This window comes from Vigna unguiculata, chromosome 4 (assembly GCF_004118075.2).
Source record: "Vigna unguiculata cultivar IT97K-499-35 chromosome 4, ASM411807v1, whole genome shotgun sequence".
In the NCBI taxonomy this organism is placed as follows: domain Eukaryota; kingdom Viridiplantae; phylum Streptophyta; class Magnoliopsida; order Fabales; family Fabaceae; genus Vigna; species Vigna unguiculata.
The window spans coordinates 37,746,728-37,764,484 of NC_040282.1; the positions used below are offsets into that span (position 1 = coordinate 37,746,728).

Sequence of the window (17,757 nt, forward strand, 5' to 3'; positions counted from 1 at the left end):
ACTATCTCTTTCGAAAGGTCTCGAGTGTAGCAAATTACTTTGAATAATTGAGATGTAGATGAAGATTCTTTTATCTTGGATGAAAGTAATTCAATAGTAATTTGTTGTGTTTGTTATCTAATGTGAGAATGTGTGATTCCCATTTTGATTATTTATACAATGTTAGTCACCATCTCTTAAAATTTCTCATTTTAACTTTTTCTCATCCTGTTGCTGAGGATATATACACTGGTTTCTGAGAAATTGGAGGATATCCTGCATGTCTGAATTATAGAAATGGTAATCATAATGCTAATACGAATGTTGTGGGTGAATTGAAAAATCAAAGCAACAAGACTATTACAAACACTTCCCTATCATCTGCTGGAATTTCTTTTTGATGCTGAAAATCAGCCTTAACTGTTCCATAATATATGTGCAACTATTTATGACATGATACTTATTATAATGCTAATCATTGTTGGGGTATGGATATTAGAATACAATAATGGCCCATATAGTTGTTGTGGCTAAAAGATGCAGCGTCAGAAGATTGTCTCACACTTGGTGTAATTAAGAATGTATCTTGGTCATCCATTGATGCATGGTAATTGTAAATTCAAAACAAAATTTTACACTCAAATCATGCACTCTTTCAGCTCTAACATAAAAAAGCTTGTATTTTGGCTAGAAAGCGACTAAACAGAGAGCAAACATGTACGAACTGATACAAGGTAAACCTGTTCACAAATTTTATGGCTAGAAATCACCCTGTAATATCTCTCTTGTTAGCAGCTAAAAGGTAAACTCGTGATTTAGCAAGTAATCTTCTAACCTTCAAAACTATGGTCACATAAATCACATCTTTCAAGTGGTCAAGAAAACCAAAATAAGCATGCCTCCAAGTTCTGTTGAAGAAAATAACACTGCAAAACCCCCAAAATCCTGCGGCAAATCCAACTCCCATTCCCATATAAAACTCTGATGTTCCAAGGAAATTTCCATCACCATGTTTAACAGAAGCATTCTCTGAAATCCCTTCTTTGCTGGTGCAATTATTTGTTATAGGAGGACCACAGAGCTCAGGATTTCCTGTGTAGCTAAGTGTTTCAAAGCTCTGAAGTTGTGTGCTTGTGGGAATTCTGCCAGATAAGTTGTTGTATGACAGATTCAGAAAACTGAGGAAGGACAAATCAGACAAGCTTTGAGGGATTTCACCTGAAATGTGGTTTAATGAGAGATCAAGGGATTCTAACAATTTCATTTTTCCCATGTCTTTTGGTATCTCTCCAGACAGAATGTTTCTAGATAAGTTCAAAAACCTCAAAGCAGATAGCTTTGAAATTTCAGGTGGAATTGCCCCAGAAAGCTTATTACTTGAAAGGTCGATCATTCTCACCAGTATGAGGTTGTCTCTGTACTCTAACTCATCTCCTTTGGGAACTAACTCAAGACTTTCTTTGTAGTTGTTATAACTGAAGTCAGAGCCATAAGAATAACTCAAAGGGTTGGCAAAAAAGTCATCTTCACCAGCCATTGTCTTCATCTGATCCAAACAATTTGGAATGGATCCTGAGAGGCTATTATTGGCAAGATCAAGCACTATAAGGGAAGAAAGTTGGCACATCTTTTGAGTAATGCTGCCTCTGAAGTTATTGGATCTCAGACGAAGAACTATTAGATATTGCATTTCCCACATCCATGTTGGTATTGTGTCAGAAAGCTGGTTATTACCCATGTCAATGAACTTCATTGTAGAGCAATTTTGCAGGGATGAAGGTATATATTCTGAAAGAACGTTGTCATTTAGCAACAAAGACTCAAGTTGAGACAGATACCCAATGGAGTTTGGAATTTCACCAGAAAAATGGTTAGAACCCAAGTTCAAGTGCACCAAGGCTTGCCAATGAACCCAACACTGACCAAGATCACCAGATAAGTCATTATTTGAGACATCCAGCACACTTAACTTGTTAGTAGCATTTGTCTTTCCACATAATAAGGGAGAAACTGTGCCAGAAATTGAGTTATTGGCAATATTCAGCACTTCAACATTTGCAGACACACTTGGCAATGCACCCTTGAACAAATTAGAACTCAGGTTTATGACGCTGGAATTTAAAAAGATGTTGGATACATCTCCTCTCAAGAGGTTGTTTGAGAGATCAAGGAATTCAAGTTGCAGACTCCAATTCCAAAACCAACTTGGAACCAAATCTGAAATACCTGACTTAGACATTGTCAACACCTTAACAGAACTCTGGTCTTTCAGCCATTCTGGAAACTTGGGCCCTATTCCGAAGGAGCTGAGTAAAACATATTCAAGCTGAAAAGGAGGAACCCATCTAGAGTTCACACTGAGGAACAAGTTTGTTGAAGATAAACGTAGTTCCTTTAATCTCAGAAGTTTTACAAAATGTATCTCCTCTATTGATCCTTCTAACAAATTTGATGAAAGGTCTAATGTCACTAAATTTGAGAGGGTTCCAAGAGTTACAGGCATATCACCATTCAGAGAATTAGCTCCAAGATTTAATATCCGCAGCTTATTGAGGAGCCCAAAACTCTTGGGAATGGTTCCATTCAGTCGGTTGTGAGCCAGGTTCAAAGTCCTCAACGATGATAAGTTTGAAAATGATGCAGGAAGTGGACAAATAATGGTATTATTACTGAGATCAAGAACTTCAAGATGCTTGAGCTGACTTAATGAATTAGGAAGTGCTCCACTGAGTTGGTTACCATGCAGGTCTAGAATTTTGATGTTCTGAAGGCTTGACAATATTTGTGGGATTTCTCCATGCAAAAGGTTACTGTGTAAATCAAGTTGGACAAGAGTTGTGCTGAGATTGGATAGCCATGAAGGGATTTCTTGATTGAGATTATTATTTGAAAGATCAAGGACTTGGAGATGTGTGAAGTTGGTTTTCCCTTTTGGTGGTACCAAGTTATCAATTTGACAGTTCTCCAAGTGTAGTTCTGAAAGAGAAGGAAGTGCACTTAGTACTTGAAGCCAATCAGATTCTTTTTGAAGGTCTACATAACTCAAATCAAGGTATTCCAAGGAAGAAAGGCTTGATATCCAATTAAGGTTATCTATCTGAAGAGCATAGTTGTAGCCAAGATTAAGGTGCTGTAGTTTTGATAGATTTCCTAGTTGGTGAGGGATTAGTCCCATGAACCCACTTAAGCTAAGGTCCAAGTATCTTAGACTCTCCATTGAGCCTAGGAAGCTTGGTATTGGAGTAAGAACAAAATAATTTGAACTCAAGTCCAAACGAGTCAGAGATTTTAGTTCAAGCAGGGAAGGACTAATCTCACCACTCAATTCCCTATAGGGAGATCCCACAGATGTGTTAAGATTGAGTTCCATGACTTGACCAGTGATGTTGTTGCAGCGAACCCCTGGCCATGAACAGCAATCTTCTTCATCAGACCATGATGAAAGCCTCTTTGAAGGGTCTTGTAGTCCATTCTTGAAACTGAGGAGTGCATCCTTTTCTTTCTCACTGCAACTCATATTGAGTCCTGCTACTATGATTGCTCTGAAGTGGAGTGTTGTCAATACAATCAAGAGAAGAACTTGAGTTGCATATGACACTGCCATGAGGAAGTAGTAACTGAATCCACAGTTTTCTGGTGATTGAGATTAGTACTAGAGGCTATATATCATAGAATGGTTTGCAAGTGAAATTTTGTACCACTAATGGTTGTTGCAGACTTGTGTAGTGATGTATATGTCTAGAATGAGTCATTTAAGATTAAAAAATCTCTAACAGGGCACCCATCACTATGCACTAGTTTATTCTGTACAAAATTTAGAAAAAGTTCTGTAAGTGCTTCTGGTGCTGATATTCAATAAAAAATGAAGTTATTTTTTGATAATTTGTGGATTATCGTAGTAAAATTTTTAACTTTCGTTATTCCAAAATGATTTAAGGGTTTTCCCTTGAATTCTTTGGTAACCATGGATTATGTACCAGTTTAAACAAAACCATGAAGGACTACGTGTAAAATACTTGCATGTAACTTGTAAGAAATGCTATTAAGACAATGATTAAGACAACAGTGGAAACTACCGTAAATTATAGTTTTCAAACTTCACATCAGTGCTCATGTCAATGTTTTATGTCCTGCTTTCGTAACTTTGAATTCTACGTCAAAGAACTCGGTCTTCAACTTTTGTCCTTTTATTATATGGTGGAAAGAAATCGAATTTCAAGGTACAACATTGGATATATATGATATCAGAAGAACCGTTTGGTTTGGTGTCAGAAAATCTCACATAATTCCAAAAGCTGCGGTAGAAATTGACTTAGTTGTGCATAAACAATGGGTGCCACAAAAACTCATGTACCAACAACCCATTACTGCAAGTAGCATAAGTATTTTATCAAGGGAATTCTTGCTTTCTCAATTTTTCAACTTATAATGCTTCTTAACTCAAGTGCTGTCCATTTTGGTGAACTTATTTTTATTTCCAGTTATGGATTTCATTATTTTGTCAACAAAAAACTGCAACTCACCTTTTGGTGAGTGGTGTGAAAGTTATGCAGACAAATAATGTGCAAGCTCCACTAGTCCATTAACTGCAAGTTGCTACCACATTTTAGTCGATAAAGTAATGACAATATTCCTAGTACTACAACTTAATCAACAATTTTTTTAGTGTGGTTTTAGGTGACTTGTAAAAAGATACCAGTGATTTATATAAATAAATTAAACATAGGTTATAACTTAAAAATATCAAATTATAAAAAGAGTTTAATGGCCATATAACTTCAATGATATTTAAAAAAAAATATAGCTCTATAATAATTACCAAAAATCTGTGATTGGATGATAATATATAAGTATATTTTAATTAAAAGTTTTAATATATATATATATATATATATATATATATATATATATATCCCTAGTGTGGTTTATTTTTCAAACTACCATAATAATATATTTAGGAAAAAGCATTGATATATGATGGACTAGGTCATAATGGGTGTGGTGTGGGGACATACATGGAAAGTTGGTGAGGAATTTTTGAATGTTTATGCATGTTTTTCTTTTATTCATATTAGAAGAACAAATGTCTTCAAGATATCAGAAGCACGTTGCTCTCTCTCAGCCAGTAACTACTTTAGACTAATTTTCACATTTAACTGCAATATGTTAATTTATTTTCACTGATTCTTCTATAAAGACAAAACCAAAAAATAATATTTTCACAAAAGAAATAGTTCAAATACTTGTTCAAACTTAGATTGTTCAACACAACCATTGTCTAATCATTCAACTTTCACGAAGACTTTCACTTGCTAAGTTTAACACCTTTTTTTTTTTTTTGTCTACCACGTAGGTATCAAACATACATATATTTTGTTGGGTTAAGTAGGTCTTCCTGAATTTTAATATAAAATTGAAATTTGTTTAAAAACTCAAATACTAGTCGAAAACATATATGAGACATCAAAATATATTAAAGTTATAAAAACAAATTTTAATTTTCATCAAAATTAAGAGATTAAAGACGTGCTTAACCCTATTTTTTTTCATTCTCATGGTTATTCTTTTTCATATTCGATGACAGCATTTTTTATTGGTCCTTCCACCTTTCATTAGCAAAGTGAACACTTCAGAGATTCTGTCTGAAACAAATAACAAGGACGAAGTATAAAATGAAAAGCTTCAACTCTTGGTGTTGGAAAGATTTACTTTGGAAGATAAAAAAACAATATGTAAAAAACTGGAGTCTGATTATAGTCCAAAAAAGCCTAATTACAGTAGAAAATAAAATAAGCTGGTAGTGGACAACTTGCTCATACAGTATTCGAAATGATTCAGATCCTAGTCTACGAGCTGGTCTGCTTCAGTGAGTTCACATTGCAACCATAGAATTTTTCTTCTTCCCAATTTCCATATTACACTACAAAAACGTCTGATAAATTCAACCATGAACAAGACATTTCATATGTAGCACTACACCTTAACAATTTCTACCTATAATATAACCCTGTCGTGTATATTAATCATAAATCTTTTTCCATACCCTATAACTATAAGTCTATATAATCTATCTCCACTTTACTCATTCATTCATCAGCATTGAAAAAAATGTATTTCAGAGCTGCGTCACCACACATGCTGCTAGTGTTAGCAATAACAATGGTGGTGGTTATGCATGCAATGGGTGACTCAGCCCAAGAGAAACAGAAATGTGCGGAATCTCTGACAGGGGTTGCAACGTGTCTGCCATATTTGGGTGGTGAGGCAAAAGCACCAACTGCAGATTGTTGCAGTGGTCTCACACAAGCCATGAAGAGCAACAAGAAGTGTATCTGCGTTATTCTCAAAGACAGGGATGATCCTGACCTCGGTTTGAAGATTAACATTACAATTGCTGTTGGTCTTCCTTCGCTTTGCAAAACACCTGATAATCTCTCACAGTGTCCTGGTATGTCCAAATCATGCTTTCCTTTTCCTTAAAGAACACAACATTACAGTGTCTTGTTCCATTTTCCTTTTCCTTAAATCTGTCTAATTTTTTTCTCTGTGAAGCTAATGTTTCTGACTTTTTCAACTCCGAAAGTTAAAGATATTTGAGGTTTGATTTATCTCAAAAAGTTCTTGTTGGAATTATTTGAGCAGCACTTCTGCACTTGGATCCTAAATCACCTGAAGCTCAAGCTTTTAATCAAAAGGGTCAGAACAACAATGGTGACTCTGCTAGTCCTTCTCCGAGTCCTTCTGGTAGTTATCCTTTCAAAGAAATATTCGTTTTTGGATTTTATTTTTTACTTTGAGATTTGGATTTAATGGTGTAGTATTAATTAAAATTTGCATTTATTTATAATGTGTTCTTTTGTTGTTCAGCTAGAGCTAGTTCTGAAAATGGTAGAAACCAGGGGATAGATGAAACTGTCACAGGAAAGAATGGTGCATCTTATAAAAGAAAGAGATTGTTAGAAAGATTTGTTGCAGCTGCAGTTGCAGGGCTTGTAATTTTGCTTTTTTGAGCTTAGTTCAGATGCTACCAAATATAGTTTCAGTGATAAATAAATGAGATTAATTTGGCTTATGATTTGATATAATGGAAATTGTGGATGAGAATGATTTTGATTCCGCCAATCAAATAATATTCTCTACTTTTACAGTGATTACTAACGTAAAGAAAGTATGATATATGTGTCTGTGAAAAGATTGAAGATTGTTAAATTTTAAGCAGAGTTTGATCAGATTTACTATGGACTATAGAAGAAATTAAGATGTTCATACTAAGGAATAAAAGAATTGGGCATTGAACTAAATTTAGAGAAATTATTTTATGTTGATATAATAATAAAGATAGATTGAGTAATGAGATTACCTTATGGAGAATGAAAATAATTATTATTCTCTCAATATTTTATTGCTTTTGCAACTGCTACATTTATCTGCCAAAAAATTAACAAACTTGACTATGAAATATAATTCTATGATAGTTGACTCGAGAAAAGGATTCTTACTTCGTCAACTCTAAAGTTTACAGAGTCTCTCCTTTGACCCTTTTTAACATTTTGTTTACTCTCTCACTTACTTCCTTTTCCCTTTTCTATTTCTTTCTTTTTCTTGAGTTTTTTTTTTTTTTCCAGCAAAAGAGGGTTTATGCTACATTCTTTTGGTGATAATATTTTTTCCTTTGTCTACCATTTTCAGCATTGTGATATTTCGACTTTAAATACCCTTATTCTTCGCATATTTCTTTTATGGTTCACATCTTTAGAAAAAGATTAAAAAAAATATTTGTTATCAACTTTGAAAATTTTAAACCCCTGCCCTTACTTTCAAAACATTACTTTCATATTTTTTAACACTTGAAAGACAAGTAAGATAACAGCCGCACAATTTGAGAAATTTAGAGGACTTAAAATTTAATTAAACATAAATTTCAATATTATCATCATTATTGACCTATATATCATGTTGATGCATTCTCATTTAAAAAAAATAATAATTTCCTTAGTTTGAAAAATATACCAAGTATTTTGGTTTAAATCTAAAACTCATAATGAAAATATAAGGTTAGTTTACAGATAAAAGGTAGAATAGAGAAAGGGATAAATCATAGATACGAAGAAAAGTTACATATGAACCATTAAACATTTATAAGAAAAAAAAATCTAAAATTCATATTTTTATCTAGTATGGTATGGATCATCTAAAGTCTAATACAGCATATATATAATCTTGATTCTACTTGTATCCTTCCAAGATAACTCTATATGTGTGTATGAAGGGGAAATATTGTAAGAGTGGATATGTTGAGTTGAACATGGGAAAAACATTCACTAAGATGTTATGTTTTGATTCTGCCAGTAACTTCTCTCCCATGATTCAACTCGTTCAATTGAATTTTTCTTTCTCTGTAATTGTGCGTACAAAGATGGAGGATCAAAAGGTGCAGGCATGGTGCAAGGGTCGGTGTCTGCAGGACCCTTCACCAATGATTCCATCATAAATTTCTTTTCCGATCCTTCTGCTCCACAAACCATTGACTCCACACACAGTTCAGTAGCATTTCCACTAATGGAGGGTTTGTAAGTAAACAGTTTAGCATATGCATTCAGAAGATGAAACATGTAATCATACACAAAATCCATCTTCAACTCTTCTTGAATGAATTCACTTGCTGCCTTTCCAATTTGATGTGCCTGATGTATTTCACAGATAACAATGGCTAAACATTTAGAAGGTGTTCAAATATTTGACTTTCTCTTACGTCACAGATTTCACTAAAAAAATTGAAGTTGTCGAGAGTCCTAACGATTTCAATACTGAAGAAGTGAGGTAATCAGAAATTATGACGACAATCGTCATGATTTTGACTTCACTTTTTCGAGAGTCGTTATAACTCTTGGCTTTACATTTTGCCTCGTGTAAAAAGAAAAAGCCAGATATTCAAAGGTAAAATATTTCATGATTGATCTTAGATTCTGCAGAAAAAGTTTGAAAATTACCCTTGGCTTGTGACTGTTCCCCCAATCTACTGCAAACTTGATGGACCTGCACTTGTCATCTTCCTTAATGGGCCAATAGTGGTGCCCTGGAATGAGTCCTCTGGTGAAAAAATCGTAGTAATGTGGTTTCACAAGTAGAGTGGTGGAGTCACATGCCAGGATATATTTTTCACTCACTGACCAAGCAGAACCTTCAATGTACACCTTATATCTGCACAAATCATGAAGGAATTGAAACATGTCCAACAACAAAAATGTACTGTTACTGATAAACTGAACATGTCCAATGACAAAAATGTAATGTTACACAAAATAATAACTAAAAGAGGAGTTAAAAATTTGTCTCTTCCATCTTATACCTATGAGTGCATTGGTTTGCCAAGTCTGATTTCTTAAACCCTTCTTCTGTTTCTCGTTTCCAATCCTGGATTCAAATTTTCATTGGTCAAGAAGGACAAGAGAATAAGAAGAATAAATATATAACACTACAGACATAATTATCCTTTTTCTTTCAAATAATAAAGGCTTAATAATCATTTTTTATTTCAGTTAGTATAATTAAAGAAAACTAAGAAGAATGGTTTTTTCTTATATGAATGGATTCCCAGAGAAAAAGTGGAGTCGCCATAATCATGACGACTTCAATATCCAAAAAGTGAGTCGTTAGAAATCATGACCAAGACGACTTCACTTTTTCTTACTGAAGTTGAAGTTGTTAAGATTTCTAGTGATTTATTAACAAATGTGCTCCACTCATATAAAAAAACCCAGAAGAATGATAGTAATACCTGAGCATATAAACGAGCATTCCAATCATGATTCTCAGAAACATTGCATTTCATGAGGTCTTCTCTGGTTTCTGCAACAGATGGATTACCTTTCCAATATGCATAAGGCTCTCTGTTGAGCCATGGTATTCTCTTGTTCCCTTCTTTCAACTCTCCCAACAAAATCTCCCATGGCTTTATATTAACCTCAGCCCTAGCACCAAACACATACAATATAGTATGCCATCAATACTAAACCCTTTTCTACGTTGTAAAGTTCAGTTTTTGTACCCTGATAACAAGAATAGTATAGTATGAACAAGTGTAAGTGTGTTACCATCCCCAGAAAGACCAATCAGGAAAGACAATGTCCAAGGTATCATCATTGCCACAATATCGAAACAACGGTGGTGGCTGCTGAGAAACAGGACCACTATATTGGTTAGCCAGAACCACAGGCCAATCCACACAATCAAACATGAGTTCCAAATCAGGAACTTTTCCAGGGTACCTCCTTAACAACTGCAAAATGCCCCATAATGTAAAGACATCCCTTGTTTGGAAGGACTTTTGGTAGGTCTCCAGATAAGCCCTACCCTTCAATATCACCAACTTGAAGTTTGCCGTTGCCTTTGCCCTCTCCACCATCTCTTGTGTTATGCCTGTGTGGGCCCACGGTCTCAGATCCTCGTCGATCCAACGGAAGTACTCTGGACACGTGGCGCTGGATGAACGGCTCTGATCATCCTGTTGGATTGGGTTTTGATTGGTGGGGCATGTTCTTGTGAGGTTGTATACACCGCAGTTCAATGGAGTCTCTCTTTGAATACTGAAAGGGATTTTGGTGCTCAATGCAGATTTGGTAGATGAAATTCCAGAAAGTGTAGGCTATAAGGCAAAGTGGATCACCACAAAGAATTAGTACATTTTTTTTTTCTCAGCAAAGAAAAATATAATATAAATTCTTGCAATTTTTTATGAAATATTCATAAAGAAAAATGTGATCCAAAGTTTGAAAAATTGCAGGGAATAGACACGTTTGACAACAAGAGTCGTCTCTAATATATTTGATAATTTACATTTCAATCTATATTCTGACATCATATTGATATTAGTAATATATTATGTGATCTTTTTCGTTTTCCCCAATGTTATATATAAGAGAAATCGGTGAGGTAAATAGGTCAACTTTCTAACTTTCTATTAGAGGAATTACATAGTATAAAAGTTTGAAAAATAATAAAAAAATGTGTTGTATAAAACCTACGCACAAATAGTCAAACAAACCCTAATAAAAACAACGACGTATTATCCACGTCCTTGAGAGTTGAAATAGGAAAACGTAAATGAAGTACCACTGTAAATGACTTACTTTAAAAGCTTTGAATTGGTTGAAAAGAGATAGAAAAGTGAGAACAAGACAAGGCCTCCCTTAAAATAGGGTAAAATAAGTAACGTAGGGTACAACAAAGTTATGGGTCCAAGGTAATTTACGTGCATGAAACAGGTGGCGCAAAATTACAAGGCACGTGATCCCTTAAAGTCAAGAATCGGTTCCCTCTTTTGGGTTTGTCATGAAGTTTTAAGGACACGTGGTCCCAAAGAAAAACTCACGATCTTTAGAACTTTGTCTATGTCTGGTTAACCGACACTCTCGGCGTTTGTTTTGGTAAGGTCGTGGAAATGGAAGTTTCGAGAAAAAGCATTAATGATTTCAAGGGAAAATTTAGCACACTTTTTTAGTATATTCTTTGATATATACAAGTTTATTAAACAAACATTGTGCTTTGGGTCTGTCTGAGAATCCAAAAACGTGAAATTTAATACATTAATTTTTTTATCAGCAATACATTAATGATCAACCCTAAATACATTAATGAAGTTCCATTTTCAAAATTCAACGTCCTTCCTTGCTCAATTTTTACTTTTGTAGAAGGTCTAAACCTACCACATCTATATTTCACTTTCTATTACACCTAAATAGTTGAACTACTCCTTTTCTTTCACATTTAGTAATCAATTTTTTTTTAAGTATGAGTTTTTCTTAATTCAATTACTTCCCAACATTTATATGATCAAATCATATCATCTTATTCAACTAGTTGCAATTAAGTTTAAAGTATATTTTTTAGGATAATAGAAATTTACAAGCACCTAATCTTTCCACCACCCTATACCCTAATGGAATTTGATTTAAGTTACATGTATTCATAATGGTTAAATAAATAATCTTTAACTAAATAGAATGTTTTGGAGGGAAAAAGACTAAGAAGAAAGGACAAAGACATTTGGTGTTTTGTTGAACGATCCATGCCACGAGCCAAGGGAATTCACACACCATTCCTAAGGAATTCCCCAACGTGTCTCTGTTTCAGAGAACCGTAACTTACGAAACAAACAAGAGCATATAATAACGTTAAAAATAGCCCACACATTGAACCAATCAACGTTGGAGGTAAAAGGATAACAATAGCGATAACAATGATTAGGGAGAATACTCACAGGTGTGTCGATCACGCGCGTGTAAGCCAACACGCCGACGATGACCACGACGGGGAAGACGAGAACCACCGCGGACCGCGGCAGAGATTTTATGATCGGCAACCACATTCCCTCCTTACTGGAATGACGAAAATGCCCCGATCCGTTGTCCTCTTGCATCTGCGCGATTACAGTGTCGTTGTTCTCTCTTCTTCTCTGTTTCTTTGCCTCTGTTTTTGCCTCTTCGCCACTTCACTCTTACCCTTTTGAAGTTCTGAGCTTCTTCTACATGGAATGTTTCAAAGCTGAAAACTTTATAATGGCTCTTCAATTGGGAGGCTGGGTTTTATTTTACCCAATTGGATGTGTCTCTGTGTTGCAAAAGTTGAAAATCAATGCACTCTTTTTCTGCGCTGACAAAAGAGAAGATTGAGTTAGTTCATGATGCATAGATGTATATAGCATATATATATATATATATAAAATGATTGTTTAGAAACTGATTGAAAAGCAAAAAACCATGTCTGATTTTGCTATAAAACGTAAATTTGTAACTACAACTTTTTGAATAAACTATATAAATCACATATAACCATGCTACAAAAACGTGAAACTTGAAGCTATTAACTCTCTAAATATAAAAGAATAACATCAAGAACAGATAGCATGTGGGGTGGTGTGTGAGAAAAAACACAGATCATGAGAACCGACACAGAGAAAGATAACAAACCTGCGATTTTTCTTGTGTGAGTTGAGTAGATGTGAATCTAAGAAAGATGTTTAAGTTTATCTCTGTTTCTCTGTTCTAATAGCATGAAGATTAAAGATCAAAAGTGAAAGAAACATGTAAAAAGTTTGACATTGGAGAGAAAATGTGGATTCAACATGGAAAAAGGAAAAGAAAATCTATGAATCTCGTGAATACAGAGCTGTGTGTGGGTTTTTGTCTGAGTGATTGTTATATATAGTGCGATGAATAATGTGAAAGGAAATAAGAGAAAATAAGAAAAAGGATCCTTATTGTATCTATCTTTCTTTGATGACCACAATTTGGAAAACAAGTGCACATGTTGCAGTGTGATGCTTGCTGGTTTTGGGAATTTAGTTATTGTTATTTTTTTACCTTCATCTGTTGTTTTTTTCTCTCCCGAGAGAGACCATTTTCCTTAACCTCTAGATTTTTTCTTTGTTCCTTTGGAGTAACGTCTTCGTCACTCGATCACAATTTTTTAGGAGTTCTTTTCCTTCCTTGGAATTCCCTAAATTCTTTCATCGTTGAACTCTTATTTACATTATTTAGGGAGAACTCATTTACATGTACATCATAATTAGTACCATTATGAAATCAAATGTTAAAAGAAGATCAAATTAGAGACGGGAAAGGGATGAGATTCATTATTTTATCTTTTTTCTAAAGTAAAAGTGTATGTCCATTTCCGCCTTCATAAATATAAATATTTTTATCTCATTTCATTCTTACCTATTAATGAACATGTTCGTATTTGTGTTTGTACTTATTTTTTTATTATTTTAATATTAATAAATATTTTTTCTGAAAAATAAAAATTATGAAAAAAGTATTATATTATCAAGTATTCAAAATCAAAATAATATGATTAATATCAAACATTTAAAAACAAATGATAATTATACAAATTTTAAATCAAAATAGGAAATGAATAATTATGTAAATATTATACAAATAAAATTTCATACCAACTAAAATATTCAGTAATTTTGAAAACAAGAAACAGAAAAGTTAATAAAGTTGAAAAATTATAAAATAAACACAAATGTTCAAGCTTATTAATATTTCAAATGTTTATATACTTCATCTCCCCCAAATTATAAGGAATATCTTTTTTTATACACTAAAAATATTATAATACACTACTTAAAGGAAATCACAGATATAAAAAAAGTAACTAATGATAATTTAAATTTAGACATAAATATTTTATCATTTGAACTTCATGACAATGAAGTTTAGAATTTAAGATTCACATATATGTTTATGAGAGTAAGTTAGAAAATAAAAATAATTATATTAAAAATATTAAAATAATACTCTACATGATATAAAAGTATTAAAAAGAAGTAAAATGATTAAATATGTGTTCGAGAAACTATGTGATACTCCATTGAACACTATTATACAAATAAAAATGAGTAATTAAAAGATAAAAAGTATCTTGGAAATCTTAGAAAATTTTTTAGATATTGAACTAGTCGTCAAGAAATAATAAAAATTGTTTGAATGAAACAAAAAATTCTTCAAATAAATAAATAAAAATTAAGAATCAAAGATAATAAAAAACAAAAGATTTTTCATATATTACTTAGTTAAAGAAGGATTTACACCATTGAGCACTTGAAACATACAGAAAGTCAAGATTTCTAATGAGAAAAAAAAATAAACAATAAAAAAAATACAAAATACAAAGAAAAAAAGAGATTAGAAATAATTGAAAATTAGACCTAAAATTGATAATACCATTTGAACGTAACTATAAAAAAAATGTGTAGTCAAAAGAGAAAGTAATAATTTTATGGTTACAGAACAAGCCAACCAATTTTAAAAAGGAGGAAAACATGTATGATAAAAAGAGAGAGTAGGTTACAAAACTAAATATACTAAAAAATTATAATAATAAGTCTTTTATGTTACAATACTTCTGTAATTTATACAGGATAAAACAAATTGAGTATTATCCATCTTCATACATGTAGAGAGTAAATACAAAAAGTTTCCATACAAATAAAGACTAGTTTAGAAAATACCTATTACTCGAGGACATGTCTATCTTTGAGTTTTCCGAGTGATCCTACTTTTTTCTTCTTTGATTCTTTATGATAGTTAATTTAATGTGTTTTAATGTCTACGGGGTTTTAATTGCTACGAAGAGTTATTGTGCCTTTCCTTCTATTACCATACCAATTATGTGCATTACCATATTTGCAGAAGATTAATCAACCGTTAATTCAACAAATAAAAACAAAAATAAAGAATTAAGAATTTTTTTGTAGTAATTGTTTAATTTTTTTGAAAATTTCAAATTTTCTACTCTAATAGATTTTATTACAGTCCATTTAAATTTCTCGTCATAATAATTACATTCCATTTAAATTTTTCGTGCGTTAATTTCAAATTGTTTCGAAATTCTTTTTCTAACATTAATGGGTAAGAAGACCCACAATGTTTTTCTTTATTATCATGTCATCACATGCTTATGAAGTTACGTTTGAATGTTGAACTTTCATTAAGTCAATATTCTTAGCTACTTTGAAAAGTACATCAAACAAATTTATTTAATTGACGAAACAATCATTTGAGCAATGTTTTAATGAAGCACAATTAATTATTCACATTAGTCTCTTGTTTGAAAGCTTAAATTTATTATGTAATAATTGTCCCCCATTTCACTCGTAAAACAATTCCTACATATCCACGTTTATGTGTGACATCCCATTTAAATAAAATAATTCTACTAAATAAAACATTACATAAATATAATATAAAATAGAGTACGAGACATATTGTATGAAAGATTTTGCAGTCATCTATAATATACTGGTAGGAAAGCCAAAGGCACTACACAATGTCATAAACAAAATTCAAAATGGAACAGTTGTCCAAAAGGTTGCTCACAGAGCAAGAAAACTATAAACAAATAAGAGTTCTTCAAAAGGGAACTCAATAGTGAGCCACATCCAAACACAAGGTCTAAACTACATGGCGGCATCTCCATCATCCTGACGACCAGCAGGGATTTTCACATCTGCTCACACCAATAATTGATAATCATTGCAAAAAGGAAAACCAAACAGTAAACAAACAAAAAAGAAAGGGTAAGATAGAGTAAGAATTTTAACATGTTATTTGAGCAAGCAAATATTAGAAGAGGTTATGAACATGTAAAGCAGCAGGCACCCAAAACATGTGATAGCAACGAATTAGACTCTTTGACTCAATAATCCGGATTATGCACTTGATATAGAATTCTAAAGAAAGTATGCACCTGTGCTGGTTTCTAAACTCTACAAAGTCTAGACACAAAGGTTATCACCCAACCACACATAACGTTAATCCCATTATGTCTTAGGTTCAAACACCTCCCAAGACTAGGATCTCCTGTCACTCTCACCACATAATTCATTATACTCAATATGTGTGTGAACGATTATTAGAGTTCAAAATACCTTCCTTTATCTAGACATCTCCTCTATCAAGACATACACTAACCACAACATCACCAAGAGTTTCCCTTGAAACTCTTTTACCATCAACACTCCACATGTTATCTCATAATAATTACCATCCCAAACTAAACACATCAAGTACAGGTAAAAAAAAATGCCACATCATTCATGCATATTCATACATCATATTTTTAGCATTAACTCAGTCAATCACAAGTTAAAGTAAGGAGTTAAATTTATGTTGCAATTCTCGCTTAAGCTAGACTAATTTTGCTTAAGCTAGAAATGCTCGCTTAAGCTAGACTGGTCTCGCTTAAGCTAGATTGATCTCGCTTAAGCTAGACTTGTCTCGCTAAAGCTAAAAATTATCGCTTAAGCTAGACTGGTTTCGCTTAAGCTAAAATATCATATTTTCACTAATTTAAACATGCAAAACCAAAAATCTCAAACACAAAAAAACACAACCACTCCGATTTCATTACACTCATTAATCCAACACATCAAGATGCAATCAAATACCAAGATAAACAATTTATTTCAAAATCTAAAAGAAAACCCTAGCTTTATTTACCTCGAAACTGAGAACTAACTCAAGAAACCTTTAAGGAGCTGAAAAACAGAACCATGGGAGACAAGAATGAGACCATTATTGAGACTCATGTGGAACTAGAGCTACCACAAACAGAAAAGAACGAAGGGGTAGAGTTTTAGTGCTCAACTTACGTAGTGAAAGATGATTTTCGCTAACTGGAAAGGAGATTTAAGAGTGGGAACTGTTTTTGGCGAATGAGATAGAATGAGAGAATTAGTGACGAGAAGGGGATCTTGGAGTACTAAGTGGACTAACTCAGGACCCTCAAATAAAAACCAGATCCAAAACCTTTGAGATAAAAGGGACTTAGAAATAGTACTTAGTACTTGATAACCAATAAATAAATTTTTATCATACAATATTAGTGAGAACACAATACGTAGGGCTGGGCAAAACGTACTAATATGTACTGAACTATTAAAAATTGTATTGAACTAAAAGATAATTCACCTGAACTGCACTGAACTGAAAAACAGTTCAGACAGACTAAGCTGAACTGTTTTTTTTTTCAAACAAATTGAACTACACTATAATATGAATCGAAATGTTATAAAATGAACTATTTTACAAATTGCACTATTTTTAAACTGAACTACATTACTCTTGAAAACTTCAAATATCAACTAAAAAATGTATAAAGTTTTTATATAAAATCACTTTGTTCAAATTTATTCAAGCTCTTTAGTATCTTGTGAAAAAATATAGAGAAATATATTTATGTCAACACAATACAAATCATTTTCCCTAA

At 32.8% G+C, this 17,757-nt stretch overlaps 3 protein-coding genes across 5 annotated transcripts; 1 reads left to right on the top strand and 2 right to left on the bottom strand.

Moving 5' to 3' along the window:
• Positions 1-519: 519 nt before the first annotated feature.
• Positions 520-3,817, bottom strand: LOC114181276 (receptor-like protein EIX2). 2 transcript variants are annotated; one of them, XM_028067684.1, is made up of 2 exons: positions 3,298-3,817; positions 520-2,955 (listed from the first exon to the last, which is right to left on the bottom strand). In XM_028067684.1, exons 1-2 carry the CDS (start codon positions 3,581-3,583, stop codon positions 746-748), a joined length of 2,496 nt encoding a protein of 831 aa, XP_027923485.1. In that variant the 5' UTR covers positions 3,584-3,817; the 3' UTR covers positions 520-745. The 2 variants fall into 2 exon arrangements, with proteins under 2 accessions (XP_027923485.1, XP_027923484.1); XM_028067683.1 differs by having other exon boundaries at positions 520-3,817.
• Positions 3,818-5,929: 2,112 nt separating this feature from the next.
• On the top strand, positions 5,930-7,092 carry LOC114182606 (protein YLS3-like). The gene is made up of 3 exons (XM_028069504.1): positions 5,930-6,427; positions 6,622-6,723; positions 6,847-7,092. The coding sequence occupies exons 1-3, from the start codon at positions 6,088-6,090 to the stop codon at positions 6,987-6,989; spliced, it is 585 nt and encodes a 194-aa protein (XP_027925305.1). The 5' UTR covers positions 5,930-6,087; the 3' UTR covers positions 6,990-7,092.
• Positions 7,093-8,079: 987 nt separating this feature from the next.
• LOC114182535 (O-glucosyltransferase rumi homolog) lies at positions 8,080-13,278 on the bottom strand. Of its 2 annotated transcripts, none has more exons than XM_028069426.1 (7): positions 12,948-13,278; positions 12,239-12,625; positions 10,074-10,624; positions 9,758-9,950; positions 9,329-9,393; positions 8,970-9,180; positions 8,080-8,663 (listed from the first exon to the last, which is right to left on the bottom strand). In XM_028069426.1, the coding sequence occupies exons 2-7, from the start codon at positions 12,395-12,397 to the stop codon at positions 8,301-8,303; spliced, it is 1,542 nt and encodes a 513-aa protein (XP_027925227.1). In that variant the 5' UTR covers positions 12,398-12,625; positions 12,948-13,278; the 3' UTR covers positions 8,080-8,300. The 2 variants fall into 2 exon arrangements, with proteins under 2 accessions (XP_027925227.1, XP_027925226.1); XM_028069425.1 differs by having other exon boundaries at positions 12,239-12,630.
• Between the last annotated feature and the right edge of the window lie 4,479 nt (positions 13,279-17,757).

What these genes read in the sequence shown, in the direction of transcription:
- LOC114182535 (XM_028069426.1), bottom strand. Translation starts at nt 12,397, where the DNA reads ATGCAAGAGGACAACGGATCGGGGCATTTTCGTCATTCCAGTAAGGAG. An exon ending in CGCGCGTGATCGACACACCT is followed by an intron (nt 10,625 to 12,238) that starts GTGAGTATTCTC and finishes TTTGCCTTATAG; the next exon opens with CCTACACTTTCTGGAATTTC. An exon ending in ATGCTCGTTTATATGCTCAG is followed by an intron (nt 9,394 to 9,757) that starts GTATTACTATCA and finishes ATTTGAATCCAG; the next exon opens with GATTGGAAACGAGAAACAGA.
- LOC114182606 (XM_028069504.1), top strand. Translation starts at nt 6,088, where the DNA reads ATGTATTTCAGAGCTGCGTCACCACACATGCTGCTAGTGTTAGCAATA. An exon ending in TAATCTCTCACAGTGTCCTG is followed by an intron (nt 6,428 to 6,621) that starts GTATGTCCAAAT and finishes TTATTTGAGCAG; the next exon opens with CACTTCTGCACTTGGATCCT. An exon ending in TCCTTCTCCGAGTCCTTCTG is followed by an intron (nt 6,724 to 6,846) that starts GTAGTTATCCTT and finishes TTTGTTGTTCAG; the next exon opens with CTAGAGCTAGTTCTGAAAAT.
- LOC114181276 (XM_028067683.1), bottom strand. Translation starts at nt 3,583, where the DNA reads ATGGCAGTGTCATATGCAACTCAAGTTCTTCTCTTGATTGTATTGACA.